The 27,848-nt window shown below is 40.4% G+C and overlaps 1 protein-coding gene across 1 annotated transcript in view; it reads right to left on the bottom strand.

Annotated features, from left to right (window-relative positions):
- ARHGAP32 (Rho GTPase activating protein 32) overlaps positions 1-27,848 on the bottom strand; it is a 188,203-nt gene that overhangs the window by 113,529 nt on the left and 46,826 nt on the right. Inside the window, 3 exon segments of the mRNA XM_030021349.2 lie at positions 24,008-24,092; positions 24,468-24,509; positions 25,596-25,687. Of these exon segments, the coding sequence (XP_029877209.1) occupies positions 24,008-24,092; positions 24,468-24,509; positions 25,596-25,687 (219 nt within the window).

The following is a 27,848-nucleotide window of genomic DNA, read 5'->3' as shown; positions in this document are numbered from 1 at the left end:
CATTCCTAGAAAGCCCAGATGCTGATTTTGTCCGGTTCATAATTTACTGGCTACGAACGAAAAAATGCATGTAAACTTGTAAAACTTATCTGTCTACTGTATATTTTTCTATGGTTCCTGTCAGCATGGCATCTAAGATAAGTATTGTGTCCCTGCACCTGATTAAAGATTTACCCAAACCTATGTTTCATATACATACATATCTGCATCAAAAAGAAACACGTAATAAAGGTTTACAAAATTATCCAGATAAAAGTTCAGAGTCAATATACATTCTCTTTATCAATAGATATTACTTTATATTGCAAGGATTATTTTTAAAGAAAGATGCATGAAAGATAAAAGAAAAGGAAATAAATTATAGAATCTTCTCATTTCAAAAGGAAACCTTTGCTAAACCTACCCTCATACAAAGGAAGTGTTCTAGGCATTATTAGCAACAGTTTGGAACACATCTAGCACCATCAAATGCAATACACTCCTTTTTTTTACTGGCCTCTCATTTCTCTAATTAGTAGAAGGTGCACTAGAAGTTTGAAAACATGTACCTGAATAGCCATTAACTTCTGTTGAGGTAGGAAACCACTACTGGGACGTTCCCCAGCCCCACTCCCAGTTAATTCCTTATACCTCATTAATACAGCTTTCAGACTGACTTCCTCAGTGCAAAAAATCTTCCAAAAGGCCACAGGTTAATCTCTGGAAGGAGAGCCACAGTTTGCATTATCCTGAGCTTTAAAATCTGTAATGTAAGACAATCTACACAAAAATGCAATAAACTCCCCCTTTAAACTACATCTGATCATTCTGCAAAGAAATCACTGCCTGTTAAATTATAATCTGAATCATTCTTTATTGCCATATTAGCATTTGGTGCCATCCTTAAGGCGTTCTTCCAGCTGTTTTTATTTTAGCATTATTATTATATTGTGCCAGTAAACAAAAAGGATCTTATATCAAGTATAGAGGATCTCTGAAAGGCTGTGCACTACTTACCCCTGCTACAATGATCTATTCTTTCCATGGATGGGATCCCTAGCCAAGGCCTAACAGTTCCAGGTCTCTCCGTAGCTTCCCAGCAGCTAATTGAAAAAACCTTCTAGGCATCAGCGCCGAAATGCAAGAACTCCAGGCTAGCAAAATCAAATTAAACTCCCCACATTCAGTTCACTCGCTCTCCTCTCTTCCTGGTACCGCTGCTTCTTCAGATGAACGTGCCTATGAATAGCATTTAAGATCTGCCTCCATAGCCCTGTTAGCCGTTTCCACGCTGCCCATTTCATGCTCAATTTGCACTGTAGAGAAATCAGTGGTGTTCCTTTCTCTCTCGCTCTCTCTCTCATTGGAAAGGTCCCACAAGACAAGCCGTAGAGTTTAACAAGAGCCAAGAGAAACAGAGAGGGAGGGAATGCATGCAGGGATTGTGTTCAGGCGCGGCATAGAAGTCTGCTGCTACAGCTCAAAAGAAAAAAAAAAAAAGAAAAAAAAAAAATGACAGCAAACTGCCATCACATGCCTGAAACCCAGCACAGTTTAAAGGCAAGCTGATTCCTCATCAGTCGTTCTTTTCCACTGGTATCAAACTGCTCAGAGCTAAAGCTCCACAAAATTCCTCTCCAGTCCCTGGTGCTGTGCAAACTGCAAATCAATGCAGGATGTGTGCCCTAATGCCTAGGTACAACGGTTCTCTGTTCACTGTACATATTCCCTAAAGAAAACAAGTATTTAAATGATGAAAAGTTTGCTGTCAAAATCTTCCCTGTTCAGTTACCAGCCTAAATATGTTAGCTCGTACAAGGGGTCCGTACTACGACCGTAGAGTGAATGATACTTAGGCATCTGCAAAATCAAATTTTGCAGATCATTATTCACTGGCAGTATTTTATCATTCAGCAGCTGAGCACCGATAACCACTAACAAGGAGAGCACCTCTTCCCCTCAGCCCAAAATTTTGGGTTCAATTTTAAATGTGCATGGTAATTTAACCATTCAAAGAACTATTAGTTCTAATGAACACCACACCATCTAATACTGCTACTGCAATTTCACAGCACTTCTGCTAGTCCAGAATATCGAGGTCTAGTCATTTCTATTCAGGAAGAAGCATTTTGCAAATTACTGACCATGTAAGTGGTTCTAATTACAGCCAGTCTACCCTTGCCTGGCAGTTATTTCACCACTGAAGGGAGGGAACACAATTATCTCCCTCTTCTCACATCTATGTTTCTGAACTGACAAGTTAAAATAGAAATCTTAATATCTGACAGTTCCTTAGCACAACCTCATGCCTTTATTACAGCGTTTGGCCAAGGAGCTCCCTGGCCAAATTCTAGTTTAATTTTACAGTGCAACTCAGGGAAGTTGTAGAACATATAAGACACAGAAGCTGCAGGTTACTGCCAGTGCCTTCGTCTTTCAAGAGCCAGTAAGAGCTTTTACCCTGAATATGTCAGATGTCTGTCTTGTATTTAATTTCTTTTTTATTTTACTCTAGATGGTGCTCTGTTTGAAGTAGCTACTTTGCGTGGGATGTTACTGTCAGTCTCAGAGATGGACTGGCCAGCACAAAAAATGACAGCAAATTATCACATAAGCATCTAGCGGTGTTAGCGTAGAGGCTTGTTCCATTAACATCACACATTAGGAATTTCACATTTTAATTCTAACTCTGCAGAGTACAGATTTTAAACAAAGTCTCTTCTTGCACACTTTTCGTATTTATTTCTCTAACAAGTGGAGTCTAAGATGCAGCGAGGTGACAGAGAACTATGCTCATGTCAGTCCTGATACCCATTCTCCTGCCCACATGCAATTCTTCCAATTTTCCCTGTTTGTTGCCTACACTGACAACAAACTTTAATCTATTTTACGTGCCCACTCGTCCATATCCTATGTAGTAGTGTAACACATACATCCTTGACGCCTGAAAAGCATCTTCACATGACTGTGAAGACAACTGATCCGTTTTCATTTCTCACCCATGTATAATATATTACAGTATAGCACAGCATAATACAGGAACATACACTTTTAAAGCTTTCTTCATCAGCTGATAGTGATTTCCCTCTGTTAAAAGTTTCTCTTTGTTCTTTCAGCTATGAAAACACCCTAGAGAATTTGTGATGCTCCATGCAAGCCTTTTAAAAAATTGAAAATTAGCATTGTTAAAAAGAAACTCAAGTTTCTTTCCAACCCAATACACTACTTCTCCCAAACCTTGGAGAATTCCTTTTCATTAAAGTGTCTTCTTAACTGTTACACTGGAAAACTTATCCGAAGGTGCCACTGGTGGCTGTATTTTCAGGTATGACAAGCTGGGAAAACGTACAAGATTGCTTCTCATACACCCAGGTAAATGAGACTATGGGGTGCTGTAATGGCAGGAGGAAAACAAACATTAGGGAATGAAGGAAGTCAGTGCCTTTAAATTATATAGCCTAAGCCACCTCAAGAGCAGCCTTATTTTGTGCAAAACAGGGTAGTAATCAGTAAGCAGCAGCCTTCCAAGTCCTGCTCTCTCTTTACCACTCCTCAGCCCATCTGAAAGCTGATTCCCAATTCCCTCTTGCACCTGGTCTTCTCTGATAAAATTAGAAAGCAATTCCTGACACAGAATTGGTGTCGCTAATGATGTGTAGACTGTCCTGTCACTGGCACAAAGAGATTATAGAAAGTGACAATGAAGAAAATCACTTCTGAGGTCGGAAGCATATTTGCTAAGGCAAATAGCATCCTGAAATGACCTGTAAAAGAGAGGAATGTCTGGATGCTGGTCTGTACCATAGGTTCACCTGTATTTTGCTAACTAGTAGCATATATTATTCATCAGTACATGGAGCTGAAAGGGATCTTACCAGCGTAAGACAAGCCTGATCATAAATTTTGCTCCCTCTTCTAAACTAGTTACACTACTTGCTCACATTATTCCTACCAGATAGCTAATTTCTGTCTAAGAGGGAAAAGAAACACCAGCAAATAACTAAAAAAGTTCTTATTCCCTCAACTGACAAATCACATTTTAACCAGCTACAATTTTGACTCTTCTCTAAATTGACTTTATTAAATGAAATCATTGCTTGCTTCCTTACAAAGAACAACATTCAGTTCTCGTCTGCACAAGCCAAGGATGTAGATAAGAAGAAGCCTGGTTGTATTTCAAACTCCAAAATAATTTTCTGTTTTATAAGAAACAACAGCAGGATTTGACATACGGTAGTACAGCAAATCTGTGTTTTTAATGGTGAGCACTGATACTGAAAGAAACTCAAGTACATCTCAGGTTTACACACATCTCTAGAGGAACTCTGAAGAACAGCTCTTTACAACCTGCCTGCTATATTGAGGCACGCACACCCAAGAGTATGCACAGAGCCCGACACAGGTAGCCACAACTCTCCTTTTAACAGGTTATTTTGCTGAACCCTTCTGCTCCCGACCGCAGACTGAGCTGGGGATCTCTGCAGTCTGCAATGACCTGTAAGTGCATCAAGAGAGGGCAAAAGGCAAGGAGCAGTGACGTGGAGAAAGCATCCAAGTGCATGTATTAAGTACAGTCAATTCTCAGGAGAGGGCTCCGCTCTTTCATCTCCCTGGTCATGTGGGTATTAGTGGAATCAGTGATGAGCAATGGCCATAGCTGGGACAGTTTGGGAGGTGGGGGAAACCACTCATGGAATGAATGGGTAAATCACGTGAGCTGAAGCTAAGGAGGCTGCTTTTACTCTTAAAGGCAATCTGCAACAGATGCCCGTTTTTATAAGCAGTGTTTCAAAAAAGGATTAACACGCTTCACGGCCAGAAGAAATGGTGCTTCTAAGAAAACTACTTTTTTCTTTTTACTACACACCTCCAATCAGAGAAATACTCCCCCTGTTGTCACAGGCAGAATCTCTATGCCTGGCACCAGGCAGGTGTAAAATCTACTTTCTGGTGAGCATAGCAGTCAACACGCCTTACAATCCATTGTGTTCCTCTCTTCATTGTACACTTCTCCAGAGGAAGAATGCAAAAGTTTCCTTGAACCTGCCTCAACTCTTTCGTAAAGAAATCATCTTCCTCATTCCAACAAACCCAATCCCCAAGCAACACCATCAAATTCTACAAGCTTCCCAGGAACCCCAACAAAATCGCTCTGTTGAACAATAGAGAGAATTAGCCAGAAGTGACATAATGTATTTTGCCAGAAACAAAACTCTTACTACTATCGACAGCACAATCAACATCAGGTATTTGTTCTCCCCCTCGCCCCACTGAACTGAATTAAACAGTTAACTAAAAAATCTTTCTGGCTGCAAACCAAACTTTGCTTCCGACATAAATTCCCATAAAATTGCGATGCCTACCATTTCAGAACTAGCAGCCAAAAAGAAAAACCCAGTCTGTCTCCAAAGGAAACCACCTTTAGTCACTAGCTAATTGACCCTGGTGAATATAATACCAGACATTTGGAAATAGGCACTTTGATATACAAAGTACCCATGCCCGCTCTTGTGTGTTATTCGTTACACCACAGGCTATGCTCAAAAAGGGAAAAGTAAATATCTTCCATGGTACCACTCAAAGCAAAGCTAATTCAACGTAATTATGGGTTTCCATGGCCACATTTGGTATTTCTGAAATACAGTAACTTCAGGGTTCTGATAGGATTCTGGCTTGTTTGGTACTTTTTTTTTTTTTTTAAAAAAAGTGCTACTGACCTTCCACCTATCTGCAAAGTAGCACATTTATCAAAGTTCCCAGCCAAATGTGAAGCATTTCAAACTATGAACGGCTGTGGTTTAATTTGCTGTTGTTGTTTGGGTCTGTGTTGATTAACATATGTAAATAAAGGCATCTGGTGTTACCCCTCTCTTTCCATTTCACACCCTATTAAAGTCTGATTTCACAATTAATTGAAACCAAAATGAGATTATTCAGAAATGAATCCTCTCTGGCAGCATTTGCCATGCTGAGGTCTAGTCACTACCTGGAGACACACAGCCCCCCTCCTGGCAATGTTTAGAATTAAACATTCTGGATATCATACAGTAATACCAAAAGTGGTGTCGGAAAAGGAAGCGAGTTTACAACCATATCACTCACGTTACACGCTTTTCAGAACAAAAGCGGGAAGGATTCTTCTGTCCTACTGACAGGAAAAACTATATTCTTCCATGTGCGGAATTTAAAAGAGACAGCTAAGAGATCAAAGTACAAACAAAGATAGCGTGAGCGATGAAGTAATGTTTCTCCTGCACCGAATCTATTTGATAATGTGTCCAAAGAACAGCAAAGCCAGATTCAAATGCCCTCCAATTTGGTAAGGTTAGGGATTTGAACTCAGCATGGGTTCATAACTGTATTTCATAAGCCATGAAAACACAACGGTAACAACAAACTGGATATAAACACCTCCCAACCACTGGACATGCACTAAACCCCAGAAACTAATTTGTGACACACACATAAATGATACAAAATCAGCCCACGACCACAGAAAACTCCTCCTCAAGCTGGGCAAATTATCACCGTTTCTCCTGCCCTTTTCTACTCCTCAGCCCATCCTCACTCCAAAAAATCCCAAGGAATCAGTAAGATGAGAATTTTGAAAATTGGAAGTTCACGACGCTAAAATTTTGTCACAACCATCTCCACCAAAAGATGCAGCTGTTTGAAGTAGCCTGGAATTAGATGCACAGAGAAGACCACTGCTGTCATGAATTTCCAGAGTATGAGAAGCCTGATAGCCCTTTGCACACTAGATGGCATTGCACTACAAATTATGGCATGGATTAGGCACCCATTCCGATTCCTAAGGAAAACACCAGCAAAATTATCTTCCTGCTCATGCAGTCCCGCTCCTTCGTGAAAGTTAAGGCTCAGCACAACTGTGTGAATATTTACAGTGGCAAAACAATGGAGACAGCTCTGTAAGAGGAACCAGCACTTGACGGCTTCAGGCAAAAACAAAGAGGCAGTTAAATTAAAGGAGCTGGTTTATTTATTTATTTATTTATTTAAAAGAGAAGTGGCCTTGCCACAAAACAAAGCATCCTTTCTTTCACTGTCTACCCCTGGACAAAACAGGATACTTACTTTGGCTGTTGCCAATCAACGTGCACAAACGCAATGTTCCCCTTCATCATACGAAAGGGACCATTTTTATGGTTGACCCATTCAGGAACTACTTACGCAGAAAAGCCACTTGAATGGGCCAAGAATGAGATTGCTTTACAGTTTTCGTCCATCATTTTTCAACAGGCTCGTTTTATATGCTGGCAACATATGTTAAGGATATAAACCACCTAGAACATATAATATGTTGTTTAAGCTTATTGAGAAATGCATTCATCCATAGTCAAAAAAAGACTTAGCCAGTGAATATAAATTTTTTTACAGCTATATAAGATATATATACTTTTATCATCCTGCATACGGCATTTCGTAAAACTGCTGACTTTCAAGGAAAGTGCATTAAAATCACTGAGTTAGTTATGACTGCCTTTTCTTCTCTGAGCTCCAAAATCCATTAAATTCTGTGGGAGGTCAGTGACAGTTTTAGTCATAGTCTACTTTTCCATTTGCTGGAAACAAGCATATTATTCCTCTGAGAGAACTGAAAATTGATATAGTCCTGTCATTCCAGGCTATTAGTCTCTTACTCACTCACTTTTTCTGTTTTCTCCCCCACTAAATCAATATTAACTTTTTTTTTCCACACTGATAAGAATCAAAGTCACTGGAAAAAAATGCCTTATATACCTGAAAATATCAGCAGGAGTTCCAGGGGAGGAGAAAGAATAAAACACACCTCCCCCCCGCCCCGAAACACTACTTTTGATGGGGGGAAGAGTATCGAGGCAATGAGCAGCTTAATTTGCTTAAGGTAGTCATTGCTCCTCTCTCACTATCACATTTTCTAAGCACCTTTGCTTACTCCGACTGCAGATACATTTATGCTATGATTTCTCACTTCCGTGTCATCCAAAGAGAGGTATTCGTGTTATTTTTAATGCACAGGCCAAATCAAGAACTGTGCTGTGCTGAGTAACATTTCTTGGTTTGCATTTATAGAGAACCAGTAACAAGGAGCAAAGCTCCCAGGAGCAAAGGCAGTAAACAAAACTTAATAATGCACACAAGGGAAAAACAAACATACCCTGAAGAGCCTTGAAGGCAGTAGCCTGGTTGTACCATATTTGGAGGTGCTGGACATGAATAAATCTGAAATCTCATTAGGAACTGTACCTCCTGGCTTTTATGTAAGCAGTTCTGTTGGCATTCAGCCCCAACTCCTACCCATTTTAACAAGCGTGACCCGCTGCTCAGCAAGGAAGGAAGGTTAGAGGAAGCAAAACCAGCATTCATGAAACTGCAAAACAATGCTACCCATAGGTGATAGACAAACTCCTCCTAACATCCTCCTTTCCACAGACCCCCGTCTGTCCAGTAATTCCACAGGGTGAGGAGAGCATTTCAGCTTACCCTGATGTGTTCCTGAAGTCCGATTTCAAATCGGTCACTGTTACCTTCCAGGAGCACTGGAAATCCTGGCCTTTGCTCCACGCTCCCCATTTTACCTCTCTGTCAGCAAGTATAGAGGGATCCATATTCTTCAAGCTACTGCCTGCAGGTATACAGCACCCTTCTAGACTTTGATAAAGAGAGTAACTCCACAAGATGACAAAGTCTAACTTTGCAAATGGTGAAGCAGACTCTATAAATGAGAATAAATAATGCTGACCCAATTTGCACAAGTATATACTTCCACTGCAAGTCTGGTCTGCAGGGTCTTCAAAAGCCTTCTACAAACAAAGATGAATGAACCTGTCAGCATTCAGTAGATAAGCAGCCACCATTAAAAGTTTTTTAAAAGCTTCAGAAACAGACTGTAAGCAAAAGCAAACAAGTTTTGCACACCACATATATGCAAACCACATCTTTCTGAGCAAGAATTTGCAGGACTAGGCTCAAGACAGAAAGCAGTGAGGGTGGGAAATCAGTGTTACTACAGCTACATCTGAGAACCCCTTCCCCAGGAAAAGCATTATTTATTATCTGGCTAAATACCAACTTCTATTGCTGACAAGAGGAGCAGCAAATGAAGGAAAATAATCTCCCCTTAGTTGGCAGGAGGAAGTGATAAAAGCCGAGGGGAAGCTTACTCCATTTCCTCCCATGACCCCAGAAGTGGCAAAGATCAACAACCACTCATCTTTACAAATCAGGCTGTGTGAAACCCAGCGCTTTTGGCATTTAGCTACGCCTACATCCCCCAGTTTTACATAAAGCTTAGTCTATGACTAAACTGACCACTGAAAGTATTTTAATATAATACAGACACAGCACAAGAGCTATAGGACTCCCAGTGCTTTCAAATACAGCCTATGACCTTTAGCTACTTGCAGATTACTTTGCCAAACTTCAGCTGAGGGGGAAGGTGCAAGCACAATTTTACGCATGCACGCATGCATGTACACGTATGAGAAAGAACGTTTTAAAATTTCACATCTCAAATCCTCCCCCCCCCCCGCCCCCGTTTTTTTAAACAAAGAAAATGATAGTCCCTGTTCCACAGCTGGGTTCAGAGGCACAGTGCAGAACTGACATATGTTTTATATCACCACGTGCGTTTTTCTACAAACACTTGAGCAAGTGCTAAAGCATGGAATAGACTAGATGGAAGCATTTCCCCTCAACTACTGCCTTCTGGGAAAGGGGGGCTGGCAAAAGAGAAGAGGTATATGGTCAAACTGATTTTCTAAAAAGAAAATTTTTTCTAGGAGGAAAAACAAAAACTTCCGCCCCCCAACCAGATGTTGCATAAAAACTTCAGCCAGACGAAAAATATCTGGCTTTAATACGAAACTCCAAGGGGATACACAATGCCTGTATTTATTGCATCTCTCCTGCTCTTCATGTGCACGAACACATGCATACGCATGGTTCTCATCTTCCGCTACTCACATACCCATCCTGTATTCTTATAGCTCCAGCTAGTGTCTTCCCACGTCATGATTCACCAGCAAGTATGCTGAGGGACAGCGCTGTGCCCTGTACAACTTCTCTAGTATTGCCAACCGCTTTTCCTTTGAAGAAAGGGGTGTCCCGAAGTTTCTGCAGGCTTTAGGCAATACACAACTCACACTAGTATACAGAATTCAAAACACAGCTGACAAGTAACTGAACAGTCGCAATAGGTCTAAGGCCTAAATATTTTCTACATATTGAAAAAAATTTGACTATACACTGCAGGTGCTCACCTGCTCTAAAAAGTAAATATTGTCCAAATTGAAGAGAAACATTTATGCTAGTTGCAGAAGGAGCATAAATCAGTTAAGACAAGGCACTGTAAAAGCCCTCTCTCCCACACACGTACAATGTTTTTATATGAGATTTTACATTATGCTATAATCATACAGCTACATGACACAATTAGACCTTGTGTAGGAAGGACTGAGTGTATTTATGATGAAAACATTCAATTACATTTACAGGAGTTAAATGATTTAAAGAAATTATCCTCAAGCCATGAAAAAAGTTTTCCAGAATACAGCCATGTGGTTATACTCATGCTCATTAGCGCATGTACAGCGATGACGATAATGCCACAGAATAATTGGGGATGGGGCTACTGAAGAGGAGGAAGACAATGGACAGAGACAAGGCCCATTTCTGCCAAATCCTGGGAAACTTCCAGGATCTATCAATTCTGATAGTGAAAACAGGATTAATGTTTTTATTAGTAATATTAATATTCTTCCTACCAAAACAGAGACGCTTAAACCTTGATAGAGGTCCATACGGGTACCGATACATAGATACCATTATTCCAGCAACAGACCCTGAAGCCCTAAAATGAAAGGGTTGTTTTAATTTATCTCAACCAAATTAATGAGGAAAATCTCTAAGTGACTAAAAATCAGATGTTTCACCTGAGGTCTCCATAACCCACACCCCGAAATTGCCTAACGGTTGATATATAAGGTTCCAGCTTCAACAACTCTGCTGAAAGGCACTACTCAGCACACACAACGCTGCTATAACGCAGCCATTAAGAATGAAATAGTTGACACCACTGTCAGCAATTTTCGGTTCTGAAAATAAATGACTTGGAAAAAAAGATTGAAATAATCATGTTGAAACCTTAAGTCTTAAGCAATTATGTGAGAAACCCAAGTTTCTTTAAACAAATAAGTTTCTTCACTCTTGTTGAGAAAGGCTTGAAGATACTTGTACACTGCAAGGTATGCACAGAAAAATCCCTAACGAGAAGTGAAACTTATTTTGAAATTCCCACAATTTTTAATCGAATTCTATAATTCAGTGGTATTATTTCTTAAAGGCATCATCTTAGAAAGACTGGAGCTGTCAGTCCAGGAAAATCAAACTCATTACATTGCACTGAAAAGCATCCCATGCTCTTAAACATTAACTGCAGCCTTATGACTACCAAAAACTGAAGGGAGGTGGGGGTTTTTAGAGCTTTTCTGAGCCTCATCAGGCACTAGATGCTAAAGATGGATTCCTGCTAAATTTTGACTAGAAGTGAAGCTCTTAGTTCACTAAATAAGCCCTAGTAAGGGCTTACTTACAGCTAGTCAGCGAGGTCAAATAGACAATCTTCTTGAGTAAGGAGAGAGGTGCCAGGAAAATAATAGAAATATTCTCCTCATGTCCTGAGGTTGCCTCCAGTGCTACCGAGGCACCTCAGAGATCAGGCAGGCGGGAGAGGAATTGCACAGCACAATACCAATTGAAAAATAGCATGCAATCATGTAAATAGACTGTACCATGAAGCACACAGCAGTGTGCCATCCAACCTTTGACATTTTGTGTCACTCGAGACCATGAGCACTTCATTAACATTGTTTTTTTCCAGTGGTTATATGTAAATGTATTGCAAACTCAGACACAGAAAGGCCAACTGGAAAACACGACAATGTGTTTTCCAGAACGCAAGTACAGCCCATTATTTGCCTGCCTTAAATTCATGGTATTAAAGAAATAATCTTGGAAAGGCTTAATAAATAGGAGGACTTTTACTTTTGTGAAGTAGTTCATACAAGGTGTCTTGGTTTTTTTTGATCAATGTGTCAAAACCTTAACTGGTTGTCTCCAGAGTATGGACTTCAAGAGTTAAAAATATAGACAAACTGCATAAAGGGTCACATGCAAATCTGAAAGTCTGTTTCCATTTTTAATTTAGAAAATTCTGCTAAGATGCCAGAGGCAGAAGATAAAATAGTAAAGATCTGAAAAGAATCTTTTAACTTCTAAATTTCCCAGATGACAGTTCAGGGAATGTGGGTTTTGAACAACTCAGGTCATACTGGAAACAGGTCTACACCCTGCAGACTCAACCTGAGAACTTCTCATTGGAATCCCAGAGTTGGGCTTTTAGTTTTTAAGCATTTAATTGCACTCTCCAAAGAAAAAAGGTTTTGGTATGATCCTGCCACTGTGTAACGTACTCTTTGGAAGCTCATAAGAACCTTGTTCCTCTGACACACTTGTTCTCCACAGAGAGGCATAAACCTGCAGCCCTCGCTCGGTCCAAATTTCTGCAGGTTTCAAGGGAAATGGGTCTTTATGATTCAACTATTACCAATGTTTAAAACACAACCATGAGGATAAGAGTAATAGTACAAACCGTCTGATGCAGCACCCCTGAAGTCACCCAGGGCTGACACTGCTGTCACAGCAATGAGTATGACTCAGTTCCTCTCTGGGCAGGTGAAACGATGCTCATTAACTCAAGCTAAATGGCCAAGTCCTTAAGTCACTAGGCATGCGATTAGTGGTTACAATGACAAATTGGGGACCTCACGCAGGAAAGCACTACTCTACACACGACAGCAAAAAGCAGAACACTTCCAGAAGAGGGCCCCAAGCAGCTCCATATTGTGGACAAATGCAAAATTTCAATTCTTGTTTTGCTTTCTCATACTGGTATTTCAATTAAGTTTTGTACTAATAACTTATTAGTTTCCAAAAGAAAACAATGAATCGCCAACAATTCTGTGTAGAATAAACATTCCTCTACAGCAAGCACTGATGCAATAACTTGTCTAAATGAGCACACACAAGATATAAAATGCTGCAGGCCTTTCCATAACTCAAACTGTCTTCAGCCATCGAACCAAGCACATTTAAATGTGAATGAACTTCTGTCTGTGGAACACTGGAGCATGCACACACAGCGTACATACCTCATGGCATAGGGCCTATGTGAAACCCATGCTGTAGTCCAGACTTTTTTTTAATTCAAGGGCACATTATGGTAGCAATAAGATTCAGTATTGTTGCTACCGTTGCAGACATAGTTTGTTTTACACTGGCTGTTTTATCCTTAATCTGATCATAGCAACTTGCAAGACACATACACACATAATCCTAACAGAAAATATAATACATCATCCACATCTTAATTGTTTTTCAACGGGAAAATAAAACATTCATCCATATGATACATAACAAGGAATTATAAGAGTATGCGGACATTTTGTTGTTAAAAATCCAAGTCTTCCCTCTCTCCTTGTTTATCTTAAAATCATAAATGAGAAAGCTGGAACATTATTTTCCAGACTGTCTCTAAGAGAGTTGATGAATGGCCCAAGTTCTGCATCTTTATGACATTAGATAGGCACGAAAAGTCAAAGCCAGTTGCGAGAGGAAAGCAGTGCTCCAGGACAAAAGCTTCACTCTGCCCTCTGATTCAGCATCAGCACCAACCAGCTCTAAAAAAATCTTCTGCTTACTTTGAACTCCACTTAGTTTAAAGTAGCTAGAAATTAAGGGATACAAGGAGGCTTAAAAGAGTTCAAAGAAATGCAGGGACCATGTACCAGGGGAAATAAAAACCAACACAGCTTGTCTACGGTGTATTCAAAGTGCACATCGCAGCTCTAGTGCTACTGCTAAAATGCATTAATAATTCAAAACATACGCACTAGTCTAAGAGCACACTTCTCCAAAAAGAGTTTCCAAACTCAATCTAGCTTTTATTTAGTTTTAAAACAAATGGCAAAGCACGACACTAAATCAAACCTTAAGCCACAAGAGAAGGTGCCCAGAAGGGGACTCTGAATCAGGCTCTGATGCTTCTCAAGTCTCACACCTTCACTACGCCTAAATAACCCTGAGCTTCCCTCACCTTAGCGAGGCAGCACCCTCGTCCTGATATGGCACTTCCCTTTCTTTCCTGTAAATCCTTTCTACTCCAAAGCTCCAGCTCCCAGCGGGTTCCCTGCCCATTCCAGGATTGCTGCACCTGTAATTATTGCACGACTTAGCAGATAAAGAAATATTAAATAATTCACCAGCATTTCAAAGTAAATTCCTGGACCCATGCTGTAAAAATAACAGAAGTTGTTTTGGTTTTTTGAACTACTTCAAGCTGGTAAATGGGAACTTGGTCCAAAATCAGTTCTTTTAAAGCCTGAATGTTTTGACATGTCATACTTGCAATAAATAAGGTTAACGCTCAAGCACCATAAAGATTAATTATACAGCTGCAGTGAATTTCAAGGTAACGTAAAAGAATTTTTGTTAGTATATAAACATAAATTGGCAGGACCAGACAATACCACCTACCCAAAAAGTGAGATTTTTCTAGTAGGCATTTTGTTTTATAACTGTATTCATAAGCTTCAGCAGTCTTCCGATAGAACAGAACTAATTTTAAAGGCAGGTTCAAGGATCCTGAACATACATGAAGTATATGGCACTATATATTTTTATTTCCAACTTGTTATAATACTGGATTTGTGGGTGTCTATTAAGCAACAGTCTTCCCTCTAAATTATTACTGACATAATTCTGAGTGTGATGGTGCCAAAAGCTCACTCTGCAGTTAGAGGTGTCAGCTCTGACTGCAACTCACAAACCAATCCCTGATGGTCCAGAAAAACATTTTATTGGGGCTTCAGTTCAGTTAGTTTCAAGAGAGATAGAAGAAGTTATACTTTAGGAGAGAGAGTCTTGAAGAGGCAGTGAGAGCATCACATGCTTCTTCATGTAAGTATTTTCTTTTAAAAAACCACGACCATACATCCACACGACATTAATGGAACCATTCGATTTTATACTGCTTTACCAGGAAAACAGCAACGTGAATTTGCAGGTTCTGTGGACAAAATGGCCAGAAATGAAGCATCAGAGGAAATAAGTAATTGATATCTTTGGAATCCTCAGTGGAGATCAAAGAGCTTTTTGGTATGGACCCCCAGGAGAGCCAAAGTTCAGAGCCTTGCCTGCAGGACATGGAAGCAGAAGCCTCCATCTTCTGCTCACACACCACAGCAAGGGATAAAATAACAAAACCATCAAAGTCTACAAACATGTTCAAATGCCTCCTAGACATTGTAATAGCTTATGTGGGTGAGAATATGTGTGGGTGTGTATGCCTCCCCTTTTAAACTAAAAATTTGTCTGAATCCAGACCCTTGGGAAAGTTTAGATTCACAGGAAATCTTCTGCACAGATCTCTCTGTTGTAAGTAAAACAAACAACAAAGCTTGGGTCTCAGCGTAGCAGATCTAGAAACATCCTCTCTGATACACCTGCAGCTACACATATTGCATTAAGAATCCTGTCACAGTACAGCAAACATTTTCACATGTAGCATATAAATACCATTAGTTCAAGTGCTTTCCTCTGCATTTTCTTGCTTTGCAGGATAGATTATCATAGTATGAGCGCAGTGACAAGCTTTCTCCTGAGTACTCAAAAGACAACTCTTCCCTCATTTTATAATGAGAGAACAATCTTGAGTTCACACCACATGTCCTTGCGTGAGATTATATTACTGAGTGAAGCAGATGGGAAAGCAGTCTTGATTTTCAAAGACTGCAAACTACCTGGAAACCAGATCACGCAACCATCACAAGTAAATGGTCTCCGCAGGGTTCCAGGATAGAGAGCATACCTGGCAAGACAGACAGAGCATATCTGGTCTGCTCAAACCAACACACCTTAACCAGCAAGAGATCTCAAAGCCAAGACAGTTAGGAATACAGATTTTGCAAGATCAGATTATATCCTATCTGTACGTCTTCACCAGGAAATGAGTGAAAACATTTATAACTACAGGACAAAGGTACACACACCCCCCATCAGAGAGCTAAGCTAATGAATGAACAGTTTAAAAATCTGTAACCTCACTTGCTACTCCTGAGCTGTCAACTCTGTCATCAAACCTCAAAATTCTGGCACATAAGCACAAACTAAACAAACTACCCTTTTTGTAAGCAGGTACAGTAAACACAAAATGTAAATGTTCCCAATGATGTTTGGTTTAACAGCTAATACATCCACTGGCATGACAAACCTCCACTGGAGAATAAAAACACACCCCTGCTTCTGTAAATCTCAGGGATCGTATCAACATGAAGCTTGCCAGTTATTAAAATCACACCAGCTTGGCATGCTTGCAGATCTACGAGTACAATATTATGCTGCATTTTAACACCATTCCTGTTAACAGTATGGCTTACTATATACAAAAACATAAGGGGTTTAATCCTCTTCCAAACTATGAAACACTAGTGAAATAGGGATTATTTTTCTGGAGCCCACGGATTCTTTTCACATTTTTAATATATTTTAATTATACATGTAATACATCTTTCTGGTTTTTTTCAGGTCATTAAACCTCAGGGAAGAAAAATTTTCCAACACAACTCTGTTCCAGTTACTAATTAAAACAATTTTTATACATTTCTGTGACACGCTGCTAAAGATGATTTATGATGGTGGCAAACAGCAGGAGGTCAATGCTAAAGTTAACAGCTGGGCTTATTACAGTCACTTTTAAGATTTACTCATGCCATCAAGTAGCCACTATGCACCAATAAAGACTAAAAATCCACAAACAAGTTTGCTATATTTTCAGTGCTAAAGCCAGGGGAAGAGAAAAATAAGCTGGATTCCTGCAGGAAGTCAACATTTCCAAATGGAGTGCCACAAGTCCCCAGTTGCAAAGAAGAGCCAAGTTATGCACAGATTTCCCTGAAACCATTTTGGCCTGCCAGTACTCAGCACATGAGTAAGAGAGGAAGAGAAGATACCTATCTCAAGATATTCATGTCTGAGAAAACTGCTTATCCAAATTTGCACAGTGATCTTCTTTCTCATACTAATAAGGCAGAGAAGAAACACACAAAGCGAGGAATACTCAAAATCCTTTCATACACAGAACATCCCAGCTTTGTCATTTTGTCCCAGATACAGAAACACCACTCTGGGTTCTGTTCTCTTGTGACACAAACCTAGTGGAGAAATGAACTGTCCTACATAAACTCATAAAAACATCCAAAGGCAAAAGGAGAAGGAAAAAAAAAAAAAAAGCAGAACTACCTGTTCAACTGAATCAACAGGTAAAATCTCATTTGCTTTTAACAATTATTTGTGAGTTATAGTCTACCCTTCCATTTATACACCTAGATGAACAGCTTAAAATAAAGAACATATGTGGAATCAGACAGTGAGATAATCTAGATAAATACTAACAGAAAAAAACTTTCCTCTCTATGACAGGCAATTCAATGACCAGCCAGTTGAGTAATGTCGGACAAAATACCTTTTACTTTATAAAAAAAGATAAACATTTATAAACTACCAATTTCAGTAACTGTCAGTCAAAGGGAGAAAGGTAAGAGAGCAAAGCGTATCATATGCTTTAAGAATGACTTAGCAGCTAAAGCCACAAGGGAGCATCGGTGTACGCCCAAAGCAGACTGAACCTGGCTGTTCCCATACATTTCAGCATTATACCTCCAAATACACACGAGCATGCACACTCTGACAGACAGCAAGACAGACGGACAGCTCTCCCTTACCAACAAGCTCCTCTGAGCAGGTCCCCCCCACCTCACGCAAGCAATCCCCCTCTTCCTTCAGGGCATCGCAAATGCCTTCAGCAAAATGATGACCACGGGGCCAGCAGACGGACCTGCTTAGCCTTCAAATTATATCCTGCCAGTTTTTTCGGCAGGCTTTAATGACTGGTAGACAATTTACATTCATTCTACCCATTAAAGCTTGATCACTAATAAGGCTGTTAGCTTTCTCCGCAGCGAGCAACGACTGTAAAACAAGTAGTAAACGTGCGAGCAGCAATAGTAAAGTTTCATGGAGAGATACTCTCCATACTTGAAGTTACCCTTCCACTGTAAAACCCGTGCTGGATTTCTCCCCATTTCACTGGAAGAAAACCAAGCAAGCTGGAATTACACAGGTGTGATCTTGTTCCAGGGAAGAATTTTTCTGAGGAATTAGTGGCAAGTTGGATGCAAGACCGGGAAACAGAAGAATCCAAAAACTGAGGTGAACTTACTCGAATATTTTCCTAACTTTTTTTGGCATCGAGAAGCTTGGCCTAGAGACTCCAAATTTTAAAAATCTGTTGATCTTGGCAGAAGACTATGCCAATTTTCAGGGAGTTGTGGCTGGAATTATTAAGTTAATAGAAGCAGTTTCCACCTACACTATGAACATAGTTGTTTTTATATACCCACGTCCTTAAAGCAGCCCTTGCAACATCTCCCCCTACCACTTTAGAACGCAAGAGTAAAGAAACCATATGGAAAAGACAGAGAACGGGAGGGGAAGGCCTTGGGCTAAAGAAGGGGAACATAACGTATCAGAATATGGCAAAGTCATTTTGGGGGGAGATTAACAGCATCCAGAGATGAAAGGCTAAAAAGGAGCACCACTTTGGATGCAGTATGGGTATGCATGTCATAACCACTCACATAGTCATAAAGACAAAGCAAAACCCAGCAAAATTGTCTTTCGTAGCACAAACACACAGCAAAATTCAGGCCAGTTTTTGTGATTTTTACTATGTATTTCTATCTTTTAAAAGGGATTGGGGTGGGGGGACTGCTGTTTCATGTTTCGCCTTTTAAAATAAATATATTTTTCTTTTTAAACACTTTGCAAATGACTGGAATAAATGAAGACATTACAGCCTGTAGCTGCTCATGACTGCCAAGATACTGAAAATTATCATGCCCACAGAAGAGCTGGGGGAATGAACAAGCCCTCCTACGCTGAAGGCAGCAAGGAGGCTTCGTTTAAAAATCACTGATGGAAGGAGATTCGAGCTAAGCTGTCCGACTTCAGACAGACACAGATCAGGGAGCACTCCTCCATTCCTGTTGTTTCTAGCTGATCTATGTAGCGGACTGCTTTTAGCTGTGGCAGAAACATCTTAAACTACGCCAGTTAACTCCAGAGGAAGGCACCTGGTCAGGCGTTACCGTGATTTTTGTTTCCTTTGCAATACATTTCAGGAAAAAATTTTACTGTATAATTAACAGAGACACCTTCACAAGCACAATTCCCCTCTGCACCCCCTTCCCTGGAATATTATTAAATAAAAATAATTAAAAAAAAGCCAAACCAAAAGAAGATGACCCTGAGAAATATCTTCTCAACAGGCTTTGCTGACAAAAGGCACAAGAAGAACTGAACTGCTCTTTGCAATGCTTCTAACTCTTAAGACACCTCAGGAAAATACAACTACAGGCGCAAACCACGGCCACCACTGAAAGGCAGCCCATCATCTTGGCTGGAAGGCTGCAGCTTGCCAAAGGCATTCAAACAGCAAACAATACTGCTGAGCTCGTAACAGGAATTCCTGGCAGCTGATGCCTCCACAGGCGGAAGTGATTCTGGTTCAAATACTTCCTTTACCACTGATAACATGCTCCTACCACTTGCAATGCCAAAGCTTAACAGATAAGGAGAGGATCTTCCATGCATCGTAATCCAATCCTGTTCCGACAGGGCTTTATTTTTAGAAGGCAGCTACATAAACGCAAACACAGAGAGACAGAGACCGTGCTGTTTGAAGGGGTAAATCTGTGTCAAATGCAAGATTGCTGAAGTGATATGAATGTGCACTGCAGCACTTTCTCTCCTTTAGCAATGGGTTTTTCAGGGAGCAAAGAATATGATCTGGGAAGCGCAGAGCTGATCAGCTCTCCATATTCCATTACTAAAACCTACTCAACTAAAGATAATTTCTTAATTGTTTCAAGTGAAGTCTTTATATCTGGCAGGAAGCAAAGATATTTACGGAATGCCTAATCACTATTTCTCCTGCTTACGTTAATGGCACATAGCACTAAGTAAAGTAAAATCACATTTTTGCCCCGTTGAGGGGAATCATTCTACCTTGTGTAACTTAGCGACATAGGGGTTTTGTTGAAATAGTTCAATTCCTATGTATTAACCAGCCCTAAAGCTCACTATGTGACACACTTGCTGTACTGAGATACTCAAATCACACGTGAATGAGTTACCTTGAGCAGCTCTACAGCTAAAAAACAAAATCTGGAACGTGCAATCAAATCAGCCTGGGCTGAGCACCATGCTCATGCACTGATCGTCAACTCAAACGAGTGTCTGGAAGATGCTGCGCTGTTTAGTGTGTACACATCAACTCTTTCTGTGTTAGTCCAGCTATCTGCAGTACACCGCGCTGTGCTGGAACGACTCAAGCCCCTTTAGAAGGAAGCTTTTCCAACTAGCAGATCCTGAAATCATGCTTAAATTTAATAAGCTGCCTTACAAACTGATTGTGAACTTATTTTAAGTTACATTGGGATGATTTAGGCACTTCTGAAGTTAAATGCATGGTAAGCCCTTCTACCTTAATGTAAGACCTGGAAGTGATGCTGAGGACTTCCAACTCCACACTTCAGTGCTTAACTGAACACTAAGATGCCTTGTACAGCAATACATGTGCAAGCAGCGCTTGCTTTGTATATTAATGAATTGAATTTTGATGTTCCAGAGAGAGAGGCATCACAGACGGACGTTAGCCAAGAACTGTGGAAAGGCAGCAGAACTTAAGAGAGAAGGAAGCCAGCAGAACCGACCTAACCAATGTTGAGTAATAGCCATGGGCTATTAGCCATGGGCTAATAACATCTCATTTGGGAGACACAGACCATAGCAAGGCTGAACCACAGTTTTGCTCCTGCTAACAAGACTCTTAAACATTGATCCAACGTTAGACTATAATAAATCTATTATGCAGAGCCTGGCTTTTCATCATAAAATTAAAAATCAAAGATGTAGCCTTAAAAAATAAATGCAGTAATAAATGTAAGGTATTTCAGCAAAATACCAGTGAATTTCTGGCACTGATGCAATCTGTAAAGCCTATCCTGTAACCACCGCTTTGACATCAAATACTTTGCCTGGTAAACCAGCTATTTCCTGCCAATGCAACAAGTGTCTCGCTGGCCAGACGCAGGTACGGTCAAAATACATTGCTGTTGAAAGCAGTATAGCTGAACATTTCTGAAGAGAAAAAACCATCCCAAAACGCACCTAGTTTTGTTAGCATGGTGCTAGGATAAGACGAGAACAAATCCTTTTTTATACATCTCTGAAAGTTAATTTAAAACGATCTCATGAGGTGAAATGCCAAGATATTAATACTGATTACACCACAAGACCATATTATAAGTGACATAAACGTTACAAAACAATCTGAAATTTGGCCAGGCTGTTAATAGACAGCATTACACAATTTCTGACACAGCCAGATAATACTGCAGTTCTGCTATGTAAATTTTTAACAGTGAATAGATTTTGAAAGCAGTTTACACCCACTACCCCTCAGATGCAACTTGGTAATTCGCTATTAGGTGCCAAGCTGTCATTTACAAGTCACTTCAGCCTACTGCTATTCTCCAGTCTACCTTGTTATCACAAAGGAGCCACCAATGAATGCCACTTGCTTAAAATGTATGAGCCCTATATGAACCTACTTAAAATCGATAAACTAATACTTCTGTTGTATTAATAGCTTTCATTTATTTTACCATTAATACTGGTCTTCCAAGGAAATACTGTAATGCCCTACTCTTCCGCATTTCAGGAGCAAAGCTCTGTTCTTAATATATTTTTATCCGTATAAAAAAGTCATTACGCTGTGGGGATCTGTCAGAATTCTTGCTTAGAAAAAGGAAGGGACAAGAGGCACAGAGCTGGTACTTAGGGCCTGATTCACCTTATTTAAGCACACGTTTTGCTTTAGGTGCATGAGTAGTTAAGCATGTACGTTTTTTCAGAGGTAGCAGCGGTGTAAACAGAGAATTGACCCTCCCAACACACACACACAGTCACACTTTTATGACAGTCCCTCCCACGCTGCTGTCGTCCACCGTTCTCCCCCTGGCTTCGCAACACAGACACTGAGAGAGAAAACAGCTCATCAGGAGCCTGACGTGGCTGGACAACCAGTACTACTTTGTCTTCCTGGGCTACCTTCCCCAGTTACCGATTTTCAGCCAGACTACTCCTCTGGTTACAGCAACTGGTGTTCTGCTGGTGCCAGAGGGCACAACACAGAGGACAACTGAGCAGGAGCACGGAAAGCCGGAGGTGCAGCAATGACACCACAAAAATGAGTGCTAGACAGCACCAGCTCCTGCCTGTGGAATCTTCCCACCAGAACATGCTTCGGGTTTGTTGGCAGAAAAACACGAAGGAAGTCTGTAAAGAATATATTATTCTGATTTTACTTCTCCCTCTCACGAACACAAAAAATCTCGGCATATCAACTCTACAAGTATGCCCTGCCATCCTTAAAACATTCTAAGAAATGCTTAAACCCACAAAAGAATTAAATTATTTGCCTTTAAAATGCTTTAAATACTAATGCCACGCAAAGGTTGTAATCTCTCCCTAGCTTGCACATCGTGCATATCTCTGTGTGAATATCTCTGAATGATGGAAAGGAAAACTCAGAGGACCACACGATGCAAAAAACATCTGTGTATACACAGAAACCTGCTCAACACCTACTCCAACATAAAACTTCTCTCCAAAATGACTGAAAAATTAGCGGTGTCAAATCAGAAAATTACCAGGAGACTACAAATAAGGACATACATTAGTCACGCTATTCCTATGCACAGAAACTGAAAATAAAGAAACGCGGTTTTGCTTCAGAAGATTGAGGACTGTTGCTGTTTGTGTCAGCAGCCCATCTTCCAGAGACCTCATTAAGAACTGAGCTCTTTGCTCTGGTGCCCTCTTAAGCCCACTATTTTGCCTAATTTACTCTGCCTTTGTGTGTATGTGTGTCTGCCAATGCACATACATCCCGTGCTCAGCAGAGTGGACCTACTTAGAGCCACTAAGTGTGAAAAATAGTAGATACGAGCTCTGAATAGGACCCAAACCTCTTCTCAGTTGGAATTTTACAGAGACAGAAAAAACAGACGCATAATTGTGCTTGCAAAACTGTCAAGTACGGAAACATGAAAGGCTGTAAATAATTCACTCTATATTACAGGAAATGTTTTACAAATGAAAAGGTTGTAACCTCTTTTTGGCTACAAGGCTGGCAGATGCTGGAGGCATTCCTGCTTCTCTAAGTGCAGAACAAGATGTGCCCTGTTTTTGAGAAACCAGCAGTGATTCTTGGTTCTCAGCCCTCCCTGGTACTGCTCAATGAAAAATGCTTCTCCCTATATTTCTGATGGATGGATCACAAAGGAGTGAAGCCTGCACACTTCTAGAAACGCAACTCAGGCTGACTAGCAATTTCTTGTATTCTGATGACACAGCAATGCACAATGCAGAGCTAAGATAACATGAAGAGAACGGATAAATTTGAATTCTTTATATTTACATAAATAAGTTCACACAACTGTTTAAAGATACACACACATAAAATAAAAATATGCATGCAGTTATCACAGATGGCTCAGTAACGAATGTTTGATGCAGTCTTAAAACGGTGACATCAGTCAAATCCAGTGGAAATAAAATCATCTCCGACCTCAAAGGGGTGGCCACATGGCTAAGCACAGATTCTGGCCCAGTACACGGAAGCAATCCAAATAAAGAGACACTATTGCTTTAACTTCTTATCACTAAACATTTTGCAACAAACTAAACAAACCTTAGTGGAGGTCACTCTACCGACTCCCCGACCCAGGTTAGCTGGGAGCCAAACACAATGGTGTTTTCTATATAAAAGAAATCTGAAACTCACCTGTATGTTGCCAAAGTCCACGTTTTCATAATGGAAATGTGCACATTCAGCCATCTTCGGGAAATGACCCTTTGTAAAGGATAACCTGAAGCACATCAAAAGCACACCATAAGACAGATGCAAATCACTGAAACAATGCTCAGCTTCAAGTACTGTTATAAAATGCAGTTACTAATATAAAATAATAACGACTTTCTCATCCTAAAGCCAAGGGAACAGAGGGATTTGTTGATGTGATGCACCAAAACAGTGGAGAAAGGAATTGAACAAGGAAGGAAAACTAAATTGCAAAGTGGCTTTTATCATTGCATCCTTAAAGAATCATGTGGCATTTCATCAACACCAAAGCCCACATCTTTTAAGAAAAGGTGCAGGGACAAGCCGCTCTACCTTTACAAACGCAGTTTTGCAGTGCAAATAAACAGCCTTACACGAGACACATAGGAAAGTAGAACTTTACCTGTGAAAGGCATCACAGCCCATCAGTCCCGGGTTGATGTATCTGAGGGTGCAGAACAAACGCTATTTATCCTTTGCCTTTTTAAAATTCAAAAGTGAGGCATAATTATTCCCAAGTGTCTCCAGTTACAATGATGGCTGACAGGGAGATCCTCTGGCTCTGCAACATGCTCTTGCTTCTGCTGAAGCTATTATAGACTCCTATAGATATTTCGGGTGGTGAGCCAATGAGATTGTCATTATCTAGCTCTCTCTTCCCACGGGAATATAAGTGGGAAGTGAGATGCAGCATCTGGCTGCTCAGCACTAGAACAAAGAGCCATTTCCCTTACAGCATCAGAGCATGACAGAGAGGTGATCTGAATGCAGAGATCAATCAATATTGGGGAGTTCTGGTCCTCAAGTCAGCACTCTTAGCAAAGACAAGTCGAGTAATATTGATTACTTTTGATCCCCTTTGCAGGTTAGAGGTTTGAAACCTTAGCTGCAAGCATAAGTTGGTTTACATTCTCTGGGAGAGAATGAGAAAGAGACAGAGAGAGAAAGATAGCGTAAGCCCATAGAAAAAATAACTGGGAGATCAGAGAAGAAAAAATACCCCTAAAAAACAAAAATTGTGCAAAACCCATTCAAATGAAGACATACAGGACAGAATGCAAAAAAAGGAAAAGAGAAAAAATATCAAATAGAAAAATATATCTAGGCCACCCACTTGTCCTGGTTTAGCTTCCCAGAGCATAGCAAGACAGGGAAAATTTTCTCATTTATACATTGCCTGGGCTTCTCTTTGGGTTTTTTATATATATGGGTTTGTTTTTTTTATTTTAAATTAATCAGTTTCAGGAAAAAATCACAAAAATTTAAAAATACAGCAGCAGTGACTGTCAAAACTCAAAGAATGCTTCTATGGCCAGAAACAGGTGAGAGCCAACAAAACTTCTCATGTCCCCAGTTTTAGACTACGCTAGTTTTAACTTACTTCGTTTCATATGGATTTTGGTTGCTCTGATGAAGATACTATCAAAACTTGTTGCCAAATGCCCTAGCTGTATTGCTATATTGCTAAAACCCAGGACATCAAAACTAGAATCCCAGCAAAGACAGGAAAATCAAAGAACACTGGTCTTACTTTTTCACATTCTTCACTTTCATACTTGCTGTGCTGCCACAGGTCCGGAGTGGCAATTCCCCTGGAATGTCAGGGATATCTGCACCTCTTGCCTGTAAAAAAGAAAGAAAAAGCAAGGAACTTAAAATTTGACTGCACGGTACGGACTACTGCCTGCTAAGCAGTAGCCCATATATTTTTACATACACATACAAACACAGGTGAAACCTTGTCTGTGCTAGAAGTTGCACTTCTGCCTTTTTAACAAGGAAAACTGAACCTCAGGATTACGGACTCGAATGTGATTACCTCTTCCTAAACCATGTTGCAGAGCCTTGCTAATTCTTAGTAATAACTACGAGATCCAGTATTTTATTTGTTACTACTTCTAGCTTCCAGAGAGGAGATTTTTCAGAGGTAGGAGTCTAACATATATGTCTAAACTCCATACTTAGACTCCTCATTAAGTACCTGATTTTCCAAACATCTGTGCACTTAGATTCAGGCAAAGGCATTGGAAGAAGCTGGATAGCTCATACAGTGGAAAAATCAAGTTAATGACAGAGCCGCTTCTATGTGGGAGGTGAGCTTTTAAAGAAGATGTTTGAAGCTATTGGTGTAAGTGCATGAACATATTAAGATTCCTTAATCACTAAAATTCATTTGCTTTACTGAGGCCAGAACTCCAAACTCCCTCTTTTCATTTGTTCTGTCATGCTTTCCCATCCTCTCCTTCCTCCAGCTGCTTTTTCATAAGCCGTGAGCCCTGCTGGGGTAGCATTCACCATCACAGGGGACTCTGAAACACTCAGTACCACGTGTGTCTCTTGCTGTGCTGTACCAGGCCCTAAGCTCGAGAGGAATGAGGGGTTTGAGGTGAGGCTTTGATGACGAGAGCAGTGATCAAACATGAAGATCAGCAGGAGAAAAACATGGTCCCTGATGTTGGCCAGAGTTAGCTCATTAGTGATGTGGGTGAGACCCATTGAATGAGCTTTTTTTCTGCTTTATACAATGCACTAAAAACATGAATAACGTCCAAAATAGTGAATGCTCAAGCAAGAGGAAGAAAGGCACTTCAGCATGCCTTCTCTCACAGGCCTGGAACAAAAAAGTGTTACATCAAATCCATTTTGTAATGACAGGAGAAAACAGATGACTTCCCCGATCCAGATCGGTACCAATGCTTCTAAGCTGGTCCACCAAAAGATCTCTGAACAGAGGTGATCAGTCCAAAAGCTGTTATATATAACAGAATACAGTTGTATGCTGCAGCGTAAAATATGGAAACAACTTGGTCCTCGCCCCCAAAACTTTAGAGTCAGAGTATTACAATTCAAGCTAGCAGCCCACATACAGGATGAACAATGGGGGAAGCTTTCTTATTCCCCTCCCTGAAGCTCTTGTTTTAGCTTGACATGGGTCACATTTACATGTGCTTCACCACACCATAGAGCTGCAGTAAATAAGTTTAAATCATTCACCATGCCTGTATTCATTAACTAACAGCAACAGCGCTAGAGGGAGTGATTCATCTCATTCAACTCCAGACATGCATGAGGTACGCAGCTACGACTGTGTTACCTACCCGAGGCTCCTTGTATAGTCACCAGAGATAAACAGGCACTTCGGGTCCGGTTCACCTAGTTCAGACAACTAGGTTAGGACAAAAGCAACCATGTTGCAGGAGTATCTATTTCCCCCTTGATACAGGGAATTCAGGATGACCCTGGCTCTGATGCAGATATGCACTGTAGGCAGCTCCATTCATCCAACCAACATCACTGCGGCTTACGTAGGACTTGAGTAGAGCACGTTCTCTTCATCCAGACAAATTCCTATTATTTCCAGCACTGCCCTTGGAAAAGGGATGCTGCAGCTATTATGAGCGAGGTCCCCCCTTTCAACATTACTGAATAAATGTGAAGCCAGGACACTCGCTCTCCCAGTTGCGCCTTTCGCAGCCCTGAATATAAGCAGTGCTTTAACTGCATTGTCCCACAGCTGTACAGAACATGCACACCCACTCACTGAAGAAAAACAAGGACAATATTTATACCCTTAAATAAACCTATCCTTGGCTGACTGACTAAGTACACAATTACTTTAGTACGTAATAGGACACTTGAGAGTCTCATTGTGAATTTTTAACATTAAGAGGATCACCGATTTAATAAACCTTACAGGTCTTTTACATAAGAAAATAACTAATTACAGTAATAAATGTGCCATTCCTGTAAGCTGCTTTTAGGCAAAGCTGGATGTGCTTGCCTT

Source organism: Aquila chrysaetos, chromosome 8, assembly GCF_900496995.4.
Source record: "Aquila chrysaetos chrysaetos chromosome 8, bAquChr1.4, whole genome shotgun sequence".
NCBI classification, from domain to species: domain Eukaryota; kingdom Metazoa; phylum Chordata; class Aves; order Accipitriformes; family Accipitridae; genus Aquila; species Aquila chrysaetos.
Note: the sequence above shows the minus strand (reverse complement) of the source record. Positions and strands in the feature narration are given on the sequence as shown.